At 35.2% G+C, this 23,191-nt stretch overlaps 1 protein-coding gene across 1 annotated transcript in view; it reads right to left on the bottom strand.

Moving 5' to 3' along the window:
* bbs9 (Bardet-Biedl syndrome 9) overlaps positions 1-23,191 on the bottom strand; it is a 256,360-nt gene that overhangs the window by 166,573 nt on the left and 66,596 nt on the right. Inside the window, exon 14 of the mRNA XM_056476114.1 lies at positions 11,736-11,840. Coding sequence (XP_056332089.1) covers positions 11,736-11,840 — 105 coding nt within the window. The remainder of the gene's footprint in view (positions 1-11,735; positions 11,841-23,191) is intronic.

The raw sequence follows: 23,191 nt of genomic DNA on the forward strand, positions 1-23,191 counted from the left end.
AAGTTTTTAGCAAGACAGCATTATAAAAGTTAAAGCATCAGATTATTGTGTGCAATGTATGTTTGAGGTGTAAAAATGTGTTTCATATCTGGGGGTTCAAAATCGCCCACGAAGGACAACCGTTGTACCTATGTAAATGTGTACCGAATTTATGAAAATTAGAAAATTATTGTCATTTTAGAAAAAGTTATTGAACTTAAAGGTAAAAAAAAAACCTTTGTTTAGGTTTTTTTTTTTTTTTTGCTGCTGTTAAAATGATCATATTTGACCCATAAGCAAACACATACATGTTTAGCAGTCCTTTTGATGACAGTGGATTTCTTTCTGTCACTCACCTGAAGGGTTGAGCTCTGACAAAAGTGGCAGCAAGAAAGGAAAAGAACAGAATACTTAATGTCTGCTTTGACATGCACACATCTATCATAATGCAGAGAAATAGACAGTTGCGGTTGCAGCACAGAAAAAAAAATAATTATTCACAGTAGTTTCATAAACCTACCAGTTATAATCAAAAACAATGCCTGACACATGAATGTATTTAACAGCATATAAAAGAATACAGAAGATGAACACTCACATAATTCACTTTCCCTTAACAAAAATAAAAAAAATATTTATATATATATTTTATTTGAAAAATATATATATTTTTTAAATTTAGGTTTATTTGTGTATATTTGTTAATATTCATTCAGATTTTTTTCTATTTAAAAAAAATAAAATAAAAAACATTATTATAAACAAACCACAGATGATTCACACAAGTCACTTTCTATTAACAATATATACAGTTGAAGTCAGAATTATTAGTCCCCCTGAATTATTAGCTCCCCTGTTTATTTTTTTTCCCCCAATTTCTGTTTAACGGAGAGATTTTTTGCAACACATTTCTAAACATAATAGTTTTAATAACTCATTTGTAATAATGATTTATTTTATCGTTGCCATGATGACAGTAAATAATATTTTACTAGATATTTTTCAAGACACTTCTATACAGCTTAAAGTGACATGTAAAGGCTTAACTAGGTTAATTAGGTTAACTAGGCAGGATAGGGTAATTAGGCAAGTTATTGTATAATGATGGTATAAAGAGGCTAATAATTTTTACCTTAAAATGGTTCATAAAAAATTAAAAACTGCTCTTATTCTAGCCAAAATAAAACAAATAAGACTTTCTCCAGAAGAAAAAATATTATCAGACATACTGTGAAAATTTCCTTGCTCTGTTAAACATCATTTGGGAAATAATTAGAAAAGAAAAAATATTTAAAGGGGGCTAATAATTCTGACTTCAACTGTGTATATATGTATATATGTATATATATATATATATATATATATATATATATATATATATATATATATATATATATATATATATATATATATATATATAGATATATATAGATATATATATATATATATATATATATATAGATATATATATATATATATATATATATATATATATATATATATATATATATATATATATATATATATATATATATATATATATATATATATATATATATATATATATATTCATTTTCTTTTTGGCCTGGTCCCTTTATAAATCAGGGGTCGCCACAGTGGAATGAACTGCCAACTTATGCACATATGTTTCACACAGTAGATTCCCTTCCGGCCACAATCCAACACTGGGATATACCCATACACATTACTTTACACATATACACTATGGCCAATTTAGTTTATTCAATTCACCTATAGCTAGGGCCAGATGGAATCTGCCGACGTTTTTTGCTATTTCTGCGGAGAATTTTGGTAAAAATCTGCGGATTACTGCGGAATTATTTTGGGAGTATCATAACTAAAATCCTTAATATATGAAATAAAAAAATAATATATTTTTAACTTTTATTTAATGTTTAAAAAGCAAATCCAATTAGATTCAATTGATTTGTCTCTCATATAATATATATTTTAACATTTTCAAATGAGTCAATAATATTACTGTAATTAATTTAAAAACTGAACAAATATAGATTTACCCACATTTACTCAAGTAAATAAACAGAATTAATGATGGGCTAAAAATCTGCGGAAAATCTGCGGAATATCTGCAGACATCTGTGCGCGCAGATTCCGTGTGGGCCTACCTATAGCACATGTCTTTGAACTGTGGGGGAAACTGGAGCACCTGGAGGAAACCCACGCCAACATGCAAACTCCACACAGAAATGTCAACTGACAACCAGTGACCTTCTTGCTGTGAGACGATCGTGCTACCCACTGCACCACCATGACAACCTTATACAGAAATAGTATTACGATTTCAAATAACCGGTTTCTATTTGAACTTAAAGCTGAATTTTTAGCAGCCATTACTCCAGTTCTTCAATGTCACACGGTCCTTCAGAAATGCATATATTTTGATAGATCTTCTGCATACATTTTTTCCCCTGTTGATTTTAAAGTGAAATGTGACCTGGAGGTGTTTCATGAGACTCGACCAAAAAGCTTTTACCAAACCCACAGTAGTTATTCCACTGACTACATCTGCGCACTTTATGAAATATGAGCTATAAGCTGGAAGTGTTTGAGATACACCTCAGCTTCCAGGTCTAAATGTGGCATTAGTCTCCCTTCAGAGTTCCCGCTCCATTTACGTAAAGCTCAAGTTATCTGTGTAAACATCAGCAACTCTCTGACAAAAAAAAAACGTACCCTAACCAGCTAACCTCATCTTCCATGTCAGCAGCGACGGCTCTGTTTACTTAAAGAGAGGAACGGCCATTACTGCCCAGAAAAGGCACTTTAAGCGGTGGCTACATCAGTCATCTAAACCACACTCCCAAAAACACGCTCTGCATTCCACATGTTCTCAAGAGCTATTCCTGCTGTTACTACACAAATACTGCTCTCCATTTGAGCCGCACGCACTTTTACGACACACACAAAATCTCCGGGATGGATTTAAACATCTGAAGAGCGAGCTGAGAGCACCGTGTGTGGATTGTAAAAATCCAAAATGTGCTTATCTGTGCGCGTCATTACATCTTTAAAGGTGCTGTATGTCAGTTTTTGACTCTTCTAAAGCATTAAAATACCATCATATGTTAGCAGATATTTAAGAAACATGCTAAGTGAACATTCTTATTTAGCTGAAAAACAATGCTGAAGTCAGATATTCTGCTTTTAAAATGTGTTTTCTGTGTCAGAACATCTGTCTTTGTTTTGGTCTCTTTAACCCGCCCACTGCCACTTTAGCCAATAATATTTCAGCACCCCGGGTTGCCTTGTTGGAAAACAGCATATTTCATTCATTCACTTAAAACATGTGTCTGTGACTGAAATGCGACCTTCATTGAACAATAACAGCTTCCGAAACGAGACGCAGATTCAGAGTTCCTCATGAGGAGGTAATTAATTAGCAAATAATACAAATATTACAAACGTTAACATTAGGTGAGCAGGTCACATTGTAACCGCATGTCCTAACAACACGCTACATGATGAGATTTGCAATGACAAGCAATGTGGCTGTTTGCACCAGACGAAACAAGACAGAAATTAAAAATACAGCCATTCAGAAGCACAGAAGAGTGCACTCACTGCACTCCAATTAAATTGTAAGGTTTATAATGTAATTAATACATATTAAATATTTCGAACATTAATAAACGTACATGCCGAATCACTGATATGTGTTGGTTTGCATAGTTCTAAAGTTCAGATCTGAGGTGAACTATCTGCAGCTACAAAACGGCATTCAAACTCACATTATAAGCACTTTACACTGAATAAAGCACATGAGGTGTACCTGAGGTGATTATTGTCATTTATCCTGCTGTTCATCTGTAAGAAATAGAAACCATTTCTAAAATAGAAATTACAGGTGTTGGTTAGGACAAAAAAAATTTCTTCTATCGCGTCCAGTTGCTTTAAGTTAGAAAACGGTTCAAATCAGCCTTAAATAAGCCTTTAGGCTCGATAGTCGGGGATGCTCACGTCAATCTGACAATCTGAACTTGATTGGACACGTTACAGGAGGAGCCGAATGAAAAAGTTTTTTAATCCATGAGTGCAATACCTACTTCAACCACTGGGTGTCAAACTTGCACACTGCACCTTTAAAATACACGTTCAATCAAAATAATTTCTTCTTCTTTCTTATGATGTGATTTTGGTCGTATGAGGGCAGCACAACCTGTCACTCAAAACAGAAATTACCCGATATATTCCTTATTATTGTTAAATATTCCATTTTTTTTTTTTGTTCAAGAAGCAATTTTATTCAAATCGATAAAACTTAATTGATGATTCTGCAAAGAGATGAATAGAATAATTTCATGCTGAATTTTGACTGTAATACTTAAAAAATAGGCTCATTTTTAGAGTTAAACAGTGGAGTTTTAGCATTTTTTTAATCCATTCAGCCAATCTCTGTAAATGTTGAGAGTGCTTTTAGCTTAGCTTAGCATAGATCATTGAATCGGATTAGACCATTAGCATCTCACTCAAAATAAGCAAAGAGTTTTGATAATTATCCTATTTTCTTTTTTTAAAGATTTATTTTTTAGGGTTTGTTTCAACTTTATTATGACAGGACAGTAGAGATTTCAGACAGGAAAGCATTGGGAGCAGAGAGAAGGGAAGGATTGGCAAAGGACCTCAAGCCGGAAATCGAACTCAGGTCGCCGTGAGAACACCAGTGCTATATGTCAGCGTACAGTACCACAAGGCTATTGGCGTCAACAAAGCTTGACTCTTCTGATAATGAATAAGCAATTGGTTAGAATTTCGAACTAAATTCCATCGCACTGTTTGTTTGTTTGTTTGTTTTGTTGAAATTGTTTTCCCCATTTACAGTTACATTTCAGTCAATACTTTCTCTTTAACCACTTTTACATCCAATACCATCAGAACAGTTTTAAGCCCTTATTCATACCAGGATATAATATAAACCTAATGCAGTACATGCATTTTTCATCTGACACATACATTAACAGATTGAATATTCAAAATTCGGCTCAACCCGGCTAAGTCATATTTAAGTTTTATATTTTGTTGTCCTGTAAAGAAGGTGCGGAAAGCAAAATGCACTATGCTCTAAACCTACCTATATCTGCTGATATGGTTTTTGGAACAACTTAATGTGGAAATAATCAGATTTATTTGCAAAAGTATCTATTTTTTTGTTATTTTTTTGATGGTCCGTTGAATTTAAGTTACATTGCAACTAATTCTCATTAGATTATAGGTAGACTGTTAGGTTGGGGTTAGGATTAGTGTAAGTTGACATATACTGTACTTGCAAAGTTTCGTATGGTCAGTTAAATGTCTGTTTAGCAGCAATATCAACAGATATTAAGCAGACGGTCAACTAATACTCAAATGGACCATCAAAATAAAGTGTTACCTTTTTTGTGTGTGTTTTTTATCAACATTTAGAAAAATCGTAGAAGAAAGCTTTGTGCAAGTCTCTAATGGAAACAAGACTACAGTGATGTTCTATTTCTGAATTAATCTGTTGAACATGAAAGTAATGAAAGCTGTTTCGAAGCCTTCCAAGCACTGAAGACTAGTTGTGTAACGGATCACAAATTTCACGGTTCGGTTCGCAGTATGGTTTCATTGTCATGCACTACACTATTGTCCGTAGTGTATGTGTGTGAATGAGAGTGTATGGGTGTTTCCCAGTGATGGTTGCAGCTGGAAGGGCATCCACTGCATAGAACATATGCTGGATAAGTTGACGGTTCATTCCGCTGTGGCGACCCCAGATTATTAAAGTGACTAAGCTGAAAATGAATGAATGAATGAAAATTAAATGGTAAAATATTCAGTACTGTGAAAAATTCCCTGTTACTATACTGTTGCTGGTAACGTTAAATGTTTAAATCTAACAATATAATTTGTACAACACTCTCAATTTCAATAAATGATTCAGTTGTTTCATTGCTAGATGTGTCATTTTTAAAGAATTATTCAGTGGCATATTTTTGATGGCTGGTTGTTGTTACCTATTGGTAAATAATGTAATTACTGCTTACAACTTTCATTTTTGAGCTTCAAGTTAAATGCATATGACGGTGATTTTAATCTTCACCATAAACATCAGTGGTTTTATCTGAACTGTAAACTGATTTCCCAGTACGTCTGTGTTATTTGACTGTTTGTAACTTGATAACTCAAAAGACTAAAAACTGAATCTCTTTCTTTATTTTTGCGTTGTTCAAACACAGATTTGAATGCAGCAATTCGAAGGATTAATAAGCATATGCAAATCCCTATCATTTATAATTTATGTTACGTGGATGATGAGATCCCGATCTTTTAATGATTAATCCTGCAGCTCACACTGAATGCATTAATGCAGTAGTGACAAAACACCTTTAACAACCTAAAAAACTCACCACACCGCAAGAGGCGTTCTTTCTGCAAACGTTACAAATTTAGAATTAATCATTCATTCGTTTTCTTTTCGGTTTAGTCCCTTTATTAATCCGGGGTCGCCACAGCGGAATGAACCGCCAACTTATCCAGCAGGTTTTTACGCAGCAGATGCCCTTCCGGCCGCAACCCATCTCTGGGAAAATTTAGGATTAATCTACAAGTTTAAAAAAATGTATTAATCCGTGGGTCACGTGTGTTCCGAACCGTCAGTTGTGATCCGTACGAATCACAGATCAACCGTGATCCGTTACACCCCTACTGCAGACAGTTAACCTGTGTGTGTGTGGTATTCATCACTTGTTTGAGGACCAAATGTCTTCACTGCTATAGCAATACCAGTAATTTTTGACCTTGCGGGGACATTTCTTTTGGTCACCATGAAGGAAAATGTTCATAAATTATTCAGAATGAAGTATTTTGAAAATGTAAAACTGCAGAAAGATTTCTGCAAGGGTTGTGTTGCATTTGTTAGAGCACAGAATACATAATCTGTACAATATAAAAATCATTACATCTATGAGAAGTCCCTATAAAACATGAAAACCCAACATGCATGTGTATGTGTGTGTGTGTGTGCGTATGTGCGTGATTTGAGGTGTGGATGGGGCAAATGATTAGGACAGTAATTATAGGCCTGTGCAACACACACACACACACTCCCACACAAACACACACAAATTCTTCCCATTCCACACAAGTATCTCCAACGCAAAACCGGCAAAGTGCTTAGTACACATCATGTCTGCATATATAAATGCTAAATAGCACAAATATACAAAGTCAACAGGATTATGGGTTCATGTGCTGATAAGTGTCCAAATTAGTGAAACATTCTTCAACTTAAGAATAAGGTTATACACATTTTTTTTAAGTCTAGATTACCTGCAACAGAAATCCTCAATTTTAAGATATTTAGTGAATTTGTTCAGTTTTATATTAAGCTTCAACAAAATATTTTTAATGAGCCTTTCTTAATAGAGAGGATGGCAAGGTTGCAGTCATTTGTTCTACAAGTGTCTGGAATGAATGCTGACTTGTAATTCTGACTTCAACTGTGAATGAATGTATCCTGAATGTGAACTGTCGAAAATTAGGCCACACACTGCTGCATTTAAAACTAAAAGTCACTCAAACGATCCAACTCAAGCTTTGAAACTTGAACTTCGAACATCTCTTTACTTTGTAAACTGCTGTAAAGCTAATAAATGATAAAAAAAACATGAAATCGTCAACATATTTTCACAGCTTGTTGTCTTTTTGCATAAAATTATAGAAACAAGCATTGATAACAGTATCAATAAGAACCTGTATGAATAAGCGGTATCGGAATATCGATAAAATCTAAACTATACCCATTGAAGTCCAATGATGTCTGAACTTAATTCACAACATTATTGTTTTTAATCAACTAATACCGAATGTAAATAATGTTCAACTTGTTGCACTGACTTTTGTATCAAATTATAGAAAATATAGAAAAATTAGAGATAAGAAGGATCAACAGTATTGATAAGAACCAGTATTGCTAAGCGGTATCTGACTATGTATCGATATAGAAATAATCCAAGGGATACTCATCCCTGCGCAAGATGCAAGACCTATATTGAGGTCTAATGATGTTGGATCTTTATTGTATTTATTCCACTAGTACTAATTGTAAATCATTTTCAAGTTGTTGCACAGACTTTTGCATCAAATCGTAGAAAATAGCATCGATAACAGAATCGATGAGAACCGATATCAATAAGCGATTAGGGATGCAACGATTTAGATATAGATTTTAGTTGTAAAATTATAGTCTGAGGAATAATCACGGTTATACAGTTATCACGGTTATTATGTGTTCATTAATTTCAAAACACTTTGAAATTAACATTTATTTACTTTGAAAATAAATGACAGAACAATGAATGAATAATTAATTAAATAAAAAATAAGAAAAAATAAAAAAATAGTAGTCGAATGTAAATCTAAGCTACATATTAGCTAACTCCCTTTTAAAGAGAACAAATGTTGTCAAAGGCTGCTAAACCTCTGTCTGAAAGGCACTGTTGATCAACTAGATTGATATTTTCATTTGTTTTTTTTTATGTTTCTCTTTGGAGTAGAAATGTGTATATTCCATACAAAGTATGAAGCTGATCGGTCAGTTCTTGTCACGTGACTCGCGCTGTGCTTGTGGCATTCTTTCAACTAGGTGTGCCTGGAAAGCATGAGCATGTCAATGCGCTCAAGCGCCACGTGGCATCGCTCCCAAAATGCGTGCACAAGCAGCGCCTCCATTGGAAATAAAGTTGATTGTGCAAAAGATGCAGCATGGGAACAGCCCTTAGAACTAAGTTTGATAGCCTCAGCCATAGTTGACCCAGTGTGCGTGCATATTAGCTTCTGTATACAAGCTCGGAACTTTAAACTATGGCACAGTTGGCGCAACTTTGTTTAGTTGCAGCAGTTTTGTTCCATTCAGAAATGCGGTATTGAGAAGCCTTTACGATTAATTAACCATGACGAATAAAAGCGCAGGTAACGGTGAAATCAGATAATCGTTGCATCCCTATAAGCAATATCAGAATATGTATCAATATCAAAACAATCTTAAAGATACTCATCCCTACGCAAGACCTACAATGAGGTCTAATCATGTTTTAACATTGTTTACATTATTGTTTTTAATCCACTAATACCAACTGTAAATAATGTTCAATTTGTTGCAGACTTTTGCATCAAATTGTAGAAAATAGCATCGATAATAGTATTGATAAGAACCAGTAGTGATAAACAGTATCGGAATATGTATCGATATCGAAATACTCTTAAAGATAGCCATCCCTACATAAGACGCAAGACCTACATTGAGGTCCAACGATGTTTGATTGTTATTTAAAACATTATTGTTTTTAATCTACTATTAACAGTTGTAAATAATGTTCAACTTGTTGCAGACTTTTGCATCAAATTGTAGAAAATAGCATTGATAACAGTATCAATAAGAATCAGTATCGATAAACAGTATCTTAAAGATACCCATCCCTACACAAGACGCAAGGCCTACATTGAGGTCTAATGATGTTTGATCATTATTTACAACATTATTGTCTTTAATCCCCTATTACCAACTGTAAATAATATTCAACTTGTTGCACACACTTTTTCATCAAATTGTAGAAAATAGCATTGATAACAGTATCGATAAGAACTGATATCAATGAGAAATAATCGACTATGTATCAATATTAAAAAAACTAATCGAAACAATATCCATCCCTATGCGAGGCACAAGACCTACATTAAGGTCTTATGATGTTTGAACGTTGTTTACAACATTACTTTTTTTATTTACTAATAACAGTTGTAAATAATGTTCAATTTGTTGCAAAAACTTGCATCAAATTGTAGAAAATAGTATCAATAAGAGTATCGATAAGAACTGGTATTGATGAGAAATATCAAACTATGTATCGATATTGAAAAAACGAAACAATACCCATCCCCATGCGAGGCACAAGACCTACATTGAGGTCTCATGATGTTTGATCATTATTTACAACATTATTGTCTTTAATCCCCTATTACCAACTGTAAATAATGTTCAACTTGTTGCACAGATTTTTGCATCAAATTGTTGAAAATAGCATCAATAACAGTATCGATAAGTACTGATGTCGATGAGAAATATCGGACTACGTATCGATATTGAAAAAATGTTTTAAAAATCGAAACAATACCCATCCCTATGCGAGGCACAAGACCTACATTGAGGTCTAATAAGTTTGATCATTATTTACAACATTATTGTCAAGAACAGTATCGATAAGAACTGATGTCGATGAGAAATATCGGACTACGTATCAACATTAAAAAAAATAAAAAAATCGAAACAATACCCATCCCGACGCGAGGCACAAGACCTACATTAAGGTCTAATGATGTTATAAACATTGTTTACAACATTATTGTTTTTAATTCACTAATACCAATTGTAAATAATGTTGAATTGTTGCAAAAACTTTGCATAAAATTGTAGAAAATCACAGTATCGATAAGAACCAGTATCGATAAGCGGTATCAGAATATGTATCTATATCGAAATAATCTTTAAGTCACTCATCCCAACGCAAGATCTACATTAAGGTCTAATGATGTCTGAACATTCTTTACAACAACATTGTTTTCAATCCACTATTACCAATTGTAAATATCATTCAATTTGCTGCACAGACCTTTGCATAAAATTGTAGAAAATCACAGTATAGATAAGAACCAGTATCGATAAGCGGTAGCAGAATATGTATCGATATCGAAATAATCTTAAAAATACTCATCCCTACGCAAGACCCACATTAAGGTTTAATGATGTCTGAACTTTATTTACAATATTATTGTTTAATTCACTATTCCCAATTGTAAATAATGTTCAATTTGTTCTACAGACTGATTGTTTCACTTCATAAAACTTCAACAGATCCTCAGAAGCCACCGGTATTGCAGTGAAAATCCTACTTAATGTTTTTTCAATTAGCTGGATGACATGAGAGTAAAATAACACAATTGCATTTTTTGTGTACACTATCCCTGTAAGGCCCAAGATCCCAAGTGCCTGTTATTAGAGAGATAAATTCCCAGCATAAAAAAGGAGATGAATAGAAAGAGGAAAATAAACAGAGTGCCATTATAGCCAATGGAGTAAGTGGGGTTTCCCCAAGTCTGAGTAGTACGTATGTGTGTGTGTGTTTAATTTTAAAAGGTCATCATTTTTATACGTTCTAGAATATTCTACTGAACACTCACACTGTTTGGATGTAGAAACTAACTGTATATTCCACACTGCATTGGTCAATTTTGGAGACAAAATTGTTCCATTGAAATTGGAAAGTTCCTATGTTTTCTTATGGCATTAGGGTTTGGGTTAGCCTTTGGTCATTATAATTAGCTTCCTATAAAAACATTCAGAGTCTATGGTATGTCTTGGTATATCTAGACTAACGTGTGTGTGTGTGTGCTCCTACCTGTGATCTAATGTGTTAAACAGACTCACTATTTTCAGACGGACAGAAAGAAAAAGAGAGCCAGAGAGAAAGGGAAACTCCCGGATATTTTCAAGAAGTTTTCCAGCGGTCTCTGCCAACACAGACACACCATCCAAGAGAAACGCCAGCACAAACGCAGCCTTTCTGCTGCTTTTTTTCTGCTCTGGCAAACGTCCAGACATCTTGAAATGAGTAAAAGGGCTTAAAGACGTGAGGAAAGAGGGTAATGTGTTCCAGAGCTCAGACAAACAGAGCGTGGGAGTGTTGATGAGGAGCTCGTACCTGTAGCCGAGCTGTAGGACACGGCGATGTCTCCGCTCATATCCGCTGGAGGATAGAGGCCGTTCAGAAACGCTGAGAAGCTCACCACTAACTCACTGCCACTGCCTGTCAAACAAACACACACACAAACACACTGGATGTTTAGAAAGGCTTGTCATTATGTGGGTTGTGCAACATAAATATTACATTTTTTTATTAGTGTGGCAAATTGCAACAAACTGCATTGGATTATTCATATTAGGAGTTCATTTCAATCAAAAACAGTCAACAGCATCTCACAATGTATTATTGAGTCTAAAATATTATTGCAGAGTCACTTTTGATTTTGGGCTTCCATTAAACATACACTACCTGACAAAAGTCTTTTCACCTATCCAAGTTTTAGGAACAACAAATAATAACTTGACTTCTAGTTGATCATTTGTTATCAAAAGTGGCTTTTATGGAAGGCAAAGGCCTCTAGATTACGCTTATTTTACCAAAATAAATTATGATAATGCCTTGATTTCTAATTATTTAATTAGGACAGTAAGGTCTGACTTTACTAAGACAAAAGTCTTGTCACTCAACAGAAACATATACAGTATATACAGTATAGAATAATAAGTCATGGTGCAGTGGAAAAAGAATTAATATGGTGTCTGACTCCCAGCTTGGAGGACTGCATCCATACATCTCTGCAATGACTCAAATCACTGATTAATAAAGTCATCCGGAATGGCAAAGAAAGCGTTCCTGCAGGACTCCCAGAGTTCATCAAGATACTTTGATTCATCTTCAATGGCTCCTTCATCTTACCCCAGACATGCTGAATAATGTTCATGTCTGGTGACTGGGCTGGCCAATCCTGGAGCACCTTGTCCTTCTTTGCTTTCAGGAACTTTGATGTGGAGGCTGAAGTATGAGAAGGAGCGCTACCCTGCCCTCTCCGGTGGTTTGTAAAGTAATGGGCAGCACAAACGTCTTGATACTTCAGACTGTTGATGTTGCCATCCACTCTGCAGATTTCGCGAACGCCTCCATACTGAATGTAACACCAAACCATGATTTTTCCTTCACCAAAGTTGACTGATTTTTGTGAGACTCTTGGGTCCATGCGGGTCCCAGTAGGTCTTCTGCAGTATTTGTGATGATTGGGATGCAGTTCAACAGATGATTCATCAGAAAAATCTACCTTCTGCCACTTTTACAAATGATCAACTAGAAGTAAAGTGATTATTTATTGTTCTTACAACTGGGATTGACGACAAGACTTTTGTCAAGTACTTTGACCTCACATTTGACCTCACATGTGAATCATATTTTTTCAATAATATTTTTATATAAGATTTCTAATCTTATAAGTAAGATGTGTTGTTGCTAAACATTTGGCGATATTTACACAGTGATTAATTATAAATAGGTCTATAGCAAGGGGTCTAATATGTCTATGAGAGGGGACAGTTCAGCCAAAATTTCCTTACCATTTTCTTAAACCTTTATGATTTTCTTTCCTCTGTTGAGTACAATGGCTGCTTTTTACCAGCATATCTTCTTGTGCTCAACAGAAGACAGAAACTCAAACAGGTTTGAGGCAAGTGGAAAATGAGTAAATAATGACAGAGTGCTAAACTATCCCTTTACAGTATCTAAAATATGAATCTGATTTAATTTAATTGACTTTGTTTCTAGAGTACAATTTTAAAATTGCAAAAGTAACATTTAAAGTATGCCTACCTTAATTCATCATTTTTTAAAAGGTCAAACAATAGAGCTTTTACACTGGTGGAAAATTGTAGGTATTTCTTATTTGCTTGATCCGTATATTAAAAAAACAGAACGAAAAAATAAGTTTCTTAAGAACAAACTAACAAAAATGGTAACACTTTATAATACAGGGCTATGTAAATGTATAACATTATGATACCTTAGCAAATCATTAGCTAATGATTAATAGGAGTAGACAACTCGCAGTTGAAAAGCATGGCTTCGACCTGTTGTGGTAATTAACATGAATTTACAATAATAGTCAGCATATGTTATTAGGGAACTAATAAATTACGACACATTATCAATCGCATAGAATGTTCATTGGTTGCTCATGCAGTCATTCATTCATTTTCCTTCGCCTTAGCCACAGGGGAATGAACCGCCAACTATTCCAGCATATGTTTTACGCAGCGGATGCCCTGCCAGCCACAACCCAGTAGTGGGAAACACCCATACACACTCATCCACACACATACGCACTCTTACTACGGCCAATTTAGTTTACACAATTCACCTTTAGCGCATGTGTTTGGACTGTGGGGGAAACCAGAGCACCCGAAGGAAACCCACGCCAACACGGGGAGAACATGCAAACTATACATAGAAATGTCAACTGGCCCAGCCGGGACTCGTACCAGCGACCATCTTGCTGTGAGGCGACAGTGATAACCACTGAGCCACCGTGCCGCTCTGTTCATGCAGTAATCATTAATAAATTAAGCTCTTCATGAGTTATACTATAACTCCCGATTATCTGTGCATTAATTTACCATTTATTAATGAATATTAGTGCACGTATTGTAAAGTTTTACCACAAAAACACTTAGGCCCAATGCCAACTCTACCCCTTAGCCCTTCCCCTTACCCCTACCCCTCGTTTTGCGCGTTCACGCCAAGGGGTAGGGGTGTCCCAATTCTCTTTAACTTGAAGGCTTAGGGCTAAGGGGAAGGGGTGGATAGCCCTTTGAACAAAGATTTTACAGGACCGTACTCGAAACCATGGGGTAAGAAAATTTCCCAGAATGCACCAGCCACAGCAGCAGCATTGCTGAACCCGAACCTAAGGAGATCCACAAATCAGTGTTTTTTGTCATTATTACGAATTTTTCTGACAAACAAGCACGTTTTAATATATTCATAACCGCGTTCATTTTTTACCGTCATGCTTTAAAAAAAATATATATATATAATTCTGGCCTCCTTCTGACACTCGGTGACACTGGAATACCCTGTCAGTAATGTCTAGTGGCTGAGAATGAGCTGTTTACAGTGTCTGCTATAATGTTAATGTTGTTTTCGTGTGTTTACATAGCTGAATATGGCCACTGTGTAAATACACAGTATATTTACGATCTTTTTGCCACATTAGATCGTTATGATGACATAATATATGCCGTCAGTGATTTCCTGAAGATAAATACCAAAAAATAAAGCAACTGGAATAACAACAGCAGTCGCGATCGTCTGATCTCATATGAAGCAAGAGATCGCGAGGACATATGATGACGCGTGCAGGTGCTGTAGTGCTGTCCCAATTCTTAGGGGTAGATTTTGAAACCCTTCCCCTTAACCCTCGCTTGAAAGAGCCAAGGGGAAGGGCTACAAAAATAGAATTGGGATTGGGCCTTAAGAAGATATGGGTGAATGAGGCCCAATTTTCATTCATTCATTCATTCATTTTCAGCTTAGTCCCTTTATTAATCTGAGGTTGCCACAGCAGAATGAACCGCCAACTTATCCAGCATATGTTTTTACGCAGCAGTTGCCCTTCCAGCTGCAACCCGTCACTGGGAAACACCCATACACACTCAAGCACACACATACGGTTAATTTAGCCTACCCTATTCACCTATACCACATGTCTTTGGACTTGTAGGGGAACTGGAACTCCCGGAGGAAACCCACACGAACACGGGCAGAACATGCAAACTCCACACAGAAATACCAACTGACTAAAGCTCGAACCAGTGACCTTCTTTCTGTGAGGCGATCGTGCTACCCACTGCGTCACCCATGAGGCCCAATTTTATTTCCACAAATAGATCAGCTCTACTAATAAAATACACTAAATACATTCCATTAGAGTGGTTTTACCACAGTTAACAAGACAGCTTAATATGCAGCTCTGGTTTTGTGTTATCTCCAAGTCTCTGGTAAGGTGATCTGCTTCAGCTTTAGTGTTTTGTGTGTCCACAGTGAGTCGCATTCACACAGGTGACTGAACCGCAGTAATGCCTGATTGCTGAGCACTTAGATTAAGTGTCTGGCCCCCCAGAACACACACACAAACCCCCCTCTCTCCGAACACACCACGTCTGTCCTCCTGTCACTCACACACTCTCTCTGTCTGTGCTACTATCAGCTCATCGGGCCACAGCATTTTCTATTGGCTTCTAAAAGCTCTCTCTCTCTCTCTCTCTGTCTCTCTCACTCTCTCTGGGAGGGCAGGCTTTTAACCTTTCCGTCTCACTGCCGTGGGCAAACACTAGACCATCAGGCTCTCTCTCGTTCAGTGAACGACACACAAGTCCAGCCACCGTGATGCTGGCGTCAGTTTGAGTTGGCAGAAAGCATGACCTCCCCATTTTTTTAAAACCGTCTAGCTTCTAGGTGGTTAAATTAAGGCCATTTGTGGTGACCTCACTTGACCTGCGCTGACAGTAGCCCACCCCTGGAATTTAGGAGACGCATTAGAAACACCCGCAACGCAGAACACACACAGCACAAAAGCACTTAGAGAAGAATTCCTTTGACAAAAGCAGCTGGACGCACGGTGAGTGTGAGCTGTGGAGATTATAGCGGGCTCTTCTAAGGGTCTCTGACCTGTAGGGCATGTAGAAGTTCTGCCCTCTCAGCACTTACACTCACTTTTGATCTGTTAAGCTGAGGTCGTGCTCAACGTTTAGTGGCAGATTAAGGTCTTAATAACTTGTCACATGACCAAATAAAAGTTTAAAAACTCAGGACAAATCCGATTTTAGTGCATGTACTACTGGGAGTCTGATAATATACTACTACTACGACAATGACTACTACTACTACTACGACCACTACTACTATGACTACGACTACTACAACAACTACTACTACGACTACTTCAATGACTACGACTACTACGATGACTACTACTATGACTACTACGACTACGACTACAACTACTATGACTACTACAACTACGACTATGACGACTACAACTATGACTACTACTACTACCACAACTACTACTACAACAACTACTACTACTACTACAACTATTACTAGTACTACTACGACTACTACAACTATTACTACTACTACCATGACTACAACAACTTCTACAACTACCACAACTATTACTATGACTACTACTAGTACTACTACAACTATTACTACTACGACTACTACCATGACTAGAACAACTACTACTACTAGTACTACTACTATGACCACAACTACTATCACTATGACTACTACAACAACTACTACTACTTCAATGACTACGACTACAACCACTACTGCTATGACGACTACTACTACGATGACTACGACTATGACTACAACTACTACGACTACTACAACTACGACTACTACAACTACGACTACCACAACTACTACTACTACAACAACAACTACTACTACAACTATTACTACGACTACTACAACTATTACTACTATGACTACTACCATGACTACAACAACTACGACGATTACTACTACTACTACTACAACTACTACTACTATGACCACTACTACTATCACTATGACTACTACAACAACTACTACTACGACTACTTCAATGACTACGACTACAACCACTACTACTATGACGACTACTACTACGATGACTACGACTATAACTACAACTACTATGACTACCACAACTACTACTACTACAACTATTACTACGACTACTACAACTATTACTACTATGACTACTATCATGACTACAACGACTACTACTAGTACTACTACGACTATTACTACAACTGTTACTACTATGACTACTATGATGAACTATGATGACTACTATTACTACAAATATGACTACAACTAGTACTAGTACTATGACTACTTCAACGACTATGACTACTATGACGATGTGTAAATTAAAAAGGGGTCTTATAAGTCTATAAGAAGGATCCTTAAATTTCCTCACTATTTTCTTACACTCAAGTGGTTCTAAACTTTAGTTTATTTCCTCTCTTGAGCACAAAACAAGATGTTCTGAACAATGTTTGAAAGAGGTACTGTATGGAAGTCAATAGTTGTTTTTTTCCCAGCATTCTTCAGTTCAGTATATCTTCTACTTTGTTTAACAGTAGAAAGTAAGTCAAATAGGTAGTCAAATAGGTTTGAAACAATTGGAAGATGAATAAATGATGAAAGAATGTAAATTTTTGGGCTGAACTATGAACTATCTTTAAAATGCTTTTAAATTAAAAGTATCTAAAATATGAACTTAATTCAATTTAATTGACCTTTTTTCCCACAATTATAAAATTATACAAGTAAAATTTATTCACAGTAAGGTTATAGTTCACTCAAAACTAACAATTCTACCATTATTTACTCACCCTTTACTTATTTCAAAACATTTTTGTTTCTTTTTTGTCTAGAACAGAAAAGAAGATATTTTGAAACATGTTGGACCTGTAAGCATTGACTTGCATTGATTTGTTTTTCCTAGTATTTTTTTATTAAATTGTTTTCTATGGAAGTCAATGGTTACAGACTTCTATCATTTTTCAAAATATCTTTTTTGTGTGTGTTTAACAGATGAAAGAAATTCAAATAACTTTGAAACAAGTGGAGGATGAGTAAATGATAACAGAAAGTTCATTTTTGGGTAAAGTATCTCTTTAACACCTGATGAAAATGTTTTGGTATGATATGGGCGATCAAACAATGTTTTTGTAACAATTTTGTCCTCTGTTCCTCTACTGAAAAAAAAAATTAACGATCACAGACTTTTTAATGTTTTAAAATAATTACAAACCATCGCATTTTGCACATTTAATGATTTCTAAAGCGTTTTGGGGCATAATCCGTTAGGATCAATCGGTTTTTCATACATTTTGATAAAAGTATGATAAAACCATACCTTTACCAATATAATGTCCATTATACCCATTTACATCCATTAGAAATTCTATGATGATTTCTATTTGTTTGTTTGTTTTTCAGTAGGGATATATGAACAATAAAAGATCTATGTTTCATGGCCTAAGTTCTTAATTACAATTGAAAGAATGCAAACTTGCTGTAAAGTGAAGTAGATTAAACATGTTTACATTTTTGTATGTATTAAAGGGGTTGTTCACCCAAAAAAATCTAGGTGACTTTTTTCGTCAGTAGAAAATTAAAGAAGATTTTTAGCTGAATCAATGGTTCTTGCTTGGTGCTTCATATAATGCAAGTCAATGGTGACCCACTATTGACATTAAAATCAATCACATGCAAAACAATTCAAGCAATCCCTGTGATTCTATGATGATACACTGAGGTCTTATAAAGTGAAATGAATGAACTACGCAAGAAATTGAACATTATTTACAATATTATTTGCTTTAATCCACAGCCTGAGAAAACAGTTCTTGGTGTGTGTGTGCATGAATGTACTGTATTGAGCACACACTGTGAATTAAAGCTAATAATATTGTAAACAATGTTCAATTTCTTGCACAGACAGATTGTCGGCTTCATAAAACCTCAGTTTATCCTCAGGAGCGACAAGAAGTTATTTGTATGAATTTATGTTCAATCTCAAAATGGGTAACCATTGACTTGCATTACACAAATCACCACAGATTCAGCTAAAAAGCTTCTTCCATTTTTTTGCACAAACAGATCATTTGGAATTATAAAACCTTAGTGTATCCTCAGGAGTTACAGGGTTCAATTTGGACTTGTTTGTATGAGTTTATTTTTAATCTTAGAATGGGTAACCATTGACTTGCATTATACAAATCACCACAGATTCAGCTAAAAATCATCTTTAATTTTCTTACACAGAGTGCTTGGCTTCAAAAAAACATCAGGAAATCCCCAGGAGCGACAGGAAATGATATGGACTTGTTTGCATGAGTTTATTTTGAATCTCAAAATGGGTAACCATTGACTTACATTATATAAAATCACTACAGATTCAGCTAAAAATTGTCTTTAATTTTCTTGCACAGACAGATCATTTGGCTTCATAAAACTTCAGTGTATCCTCACGAGCGATGGATTTGGACTTATTTGTATGACTTTATTTTAAATCTCAAAATGGGTAACCATTGATTTGCATTATACAAATCACCACAGATTGAGCTAAAAATTGTCTTACTTTGTTTTGCACAAACAGATTGTTTGGCTTCATAAAACCTTCAGTGTATCCTCAGTAGAAACAGTGATTGATTAGACTTGTTTGTATACGTTTATTTGTCATCTCAAAATGGGTCACCATTGACTTGCATTATACAAATCACCACAGATTCAGCTAAAAATCATCTTTAATTTTCTTACACAAACAGACCATTTGCCTTCATAAAACCTCAGTGTTTCATCAGGAGTGACAGGGATTGATTTGGACTTGTTCATATGAGTTTAATTTTTAATCTCAAATCGGTAACCGTTGACTTGCATTATACAAAATTAGATTTAGATCAAATCAAAAACCACAGATTCATCTAAAAATCGCCTTTATTGTTCTACTGAAGGAACAAAAAAAGTCTGAGGATGGCCTGAGGGTGAGTAAATGAACAGTATATTATAATTTTTGGATGAACTATCCCTTTAATTACGAGCTAAAAAAAAAATCTGAGTGTCTTGGAGTGGCTTAAGACTGAAGGATGTGACACTCAGATCTCAACAGCATCTGACGTGTCCATCACAGCTGAGGAGGTTAAGAGTGATCTGTCAGTCACAGCTGAGCTTGATGAAGAGGACACATGGAGTTTCCAAACTGAACACACACACTAAGCGCCACTCAAAAGACACAAGAGATATATACAGTCATGTGATGGTGATCTGAGAAACAAACACTCCTAATTAGACCAATGCTTAGCAGTCCCTCTGGGCGCGTTTCCGTACTTCTGCTGTTATTTATTCAATGCATCTAATCCAAGCTTTGTTCACCCAAAAAAAACAAAGTATCTGTCATCATTTAGAGCCCTCATGTTGCTCCAAATCCAAAACGCTTTCTTCATCTTTGGAACAAATGAAGATCTTTTAAGAGGAAACCGGTGAGAATCCTGCCCTTCCATTAAAAAAATGCTTGTGCAAACATTTCGGCCTTTAAAACGGTTGGTTTGATTACTATTTATATAGTGATCTGAAAGCATCATTCACTCGCTCGCACGCACGCACGCAAGCACGCAAGCACGCAAGCAAGCACGCAAGCAAGCACGCACGCACGCACGCACGCACGCACGCACGTGCGCGCACACACACAATTAATAAGAGAATAACTTCCACACAGAGCAAAAATATATCATTATAAAGTTATTATCAGTTCTTTAGCAATTAATAGGTATGTTTGGTTAATTTTATTTATTTGAGTAAACTGTTCACTTGTGTTTTATTTTATATACAACTGATTATGTCTTTAATTTGAATTTTTTAATATGAATATTATTATTTAGAGCATTTGTTTACAGAAATTGATCCATGTGTCATATTCCATTTCAAATTGTGTATTTTTAGGGGGTTAATGTGTTGTTTGTTAATGCAGATCAGCTTTACACATTCATTTTTCTTTATCTTCATCTTTCTTTACATTTTTACACATGTACACTTTTCTTTACCTTCTTTAACTTTTAAAAAAATAGATGATCAAAAAAAAGTTACAAATTAAAAATGGTCACACTTCCAGAATGCCAGAACATAAAAAGAGATTCAATTTAATTGAATTAAAATAAATACTTAAATTAAATAATATGAAAATTTAATTAAGTGTAATTTAATTTAATTTATAATTTAATTGATTTATATTTTAATTAAAAATGTATTGTTTATTTTTTTTCCCCATAATTTAATAAAATGTATCATTTTATTTAATGTATAATTTCATTTAATGTATTTTTTTATTATTATTATTACTTTTTAAAGATTACACCACTGGAATCCCATTCATTAACTTAATTAGTAATCAACCATTTTTTAAACACTTTTGGAAACAGAATATCAGAAATCTCTTCTTTTTTTTTTTTAAATATAATCTTTTTTTTTTTTTTTTTTTTTTTTGACAAACTAAAACATAAGAAAGTGTAAATGATGTAAAGTTTTGGTGAAATAACCCTTTAATTCAATCTTAAGACTAAATCAAAATCAAATTTACAATCTCTTTTTTTCTAAACTCTGTGAGATAGAGGCCAAAATTAACACCACCGTATACTGTACATGCACAAAAGTTGTTTAAGTCAATCCCAGAATGTGATAAGCCAAGCTGACAAACTCATGATGATAGAAATCATTCATTTCATTTCATTTCCCTTCGGTTTAGTCCCTTTACTTATCAGGGGTCACCACAGTGGAATGAACCGCCAATTTATCCAGCATATGTTTTACTCAGCGCATGCCCTTCCAGCTGCAATCCAGTTTTGGGAAACACCTATACACACTCATTCACACTCTTACACAATGGCCAATTCAATAATTCAATTCACCTATACCGCATGTCTTTGGACTGTGGGGGAAACCAGAGCACCCGGAGGAAACCCACGTGAACGGGGAGAACATGCAAACTCCACATAGAGATGCCAGCTGATCCAGCCGGGACTCGAACCAGTGACCTTCTTGCTGTGAGGTGACAGTGCTAACCACTGAGCCACAGTGTCACCCCAGATTACAGAAATTTGGATTTTAATACTGAAAACTGTTAATAAAAACAGTTCACTAGATTGATGAAAACACTCAATATTTGACCCATTATTAGTATACGCAATCATTTTTATACTTTAGAGTGTTTCTGTGGTTGCACTGGGTCATGGAACAAAGCTAGAAGCAATTTGTAAAGAAAATGACAAATCACACACACACAAAAAAAAAGCAACCGCATACTTTACGGTTAAACCTTCTCCAAATATTGACTGTGGGTTTGGAAAGAGTACAGAAGTCTGGCTGAATGAGTTGGCTCATCATGGGACTAACAAAGAGCAGCCCATCACAACAAAAGCACATGGATAGAAATGCAAAGAGACGGAAGGAAAAGGAAACATCCTCTTCTTCAGCAACCCTATCATGCGGTCTCCTATATTTACATTCCTGAGCTGACTGAAGGAAGTTAGCAAGGTGAAAAACGCTAAGAACACACTGTAAAAAAAATGCTGCGAGGCTGTCTTCCCAACACAAATCCATTAAGTTAACTTAACTGTGTTTACAAATTTTAGTAGATTGAACATAAAACAATTAAGTTGTCCAAAACAAACTCAAGAATTGTGTTGATTCAGCTCGTTTTAAATAAGTAGTTTGAACAAAGAGCACAAGTGAATGCAAGACGCTTCCATCAACAACCCACAGATGCAATAAGGCACATCTACTTTCTTTCATGAGCTCCATAAAGACTTCGACAATTGCTATTGAAACAGAATCACAATACCCTAAAAGCTCCCTAAAGACAATTCACACTGAAAAGGAATTTTTACTGTGGTGAAATGTGGTTTTCCCTCAGAAATGTTTTTTTTTTCAACAGGCTTTTAGCTTGCCAAGTAAAATAGGATATCAGATAGGTTTTACAACATTCCACA

Source organism: Danio aesculapii, chromosome 16 (assembly GCF_903798145.1).
Source record: "Danio aesculapii chromosome 16, fDanAes4.1, whole genome shotgun sequence".
Taxonomy (NCBI): Eukaryota; Metazoa; Chordata; class Actinopteri; order Cypriniformes; family Danionidae; genus Danio; species Danio aesculapii.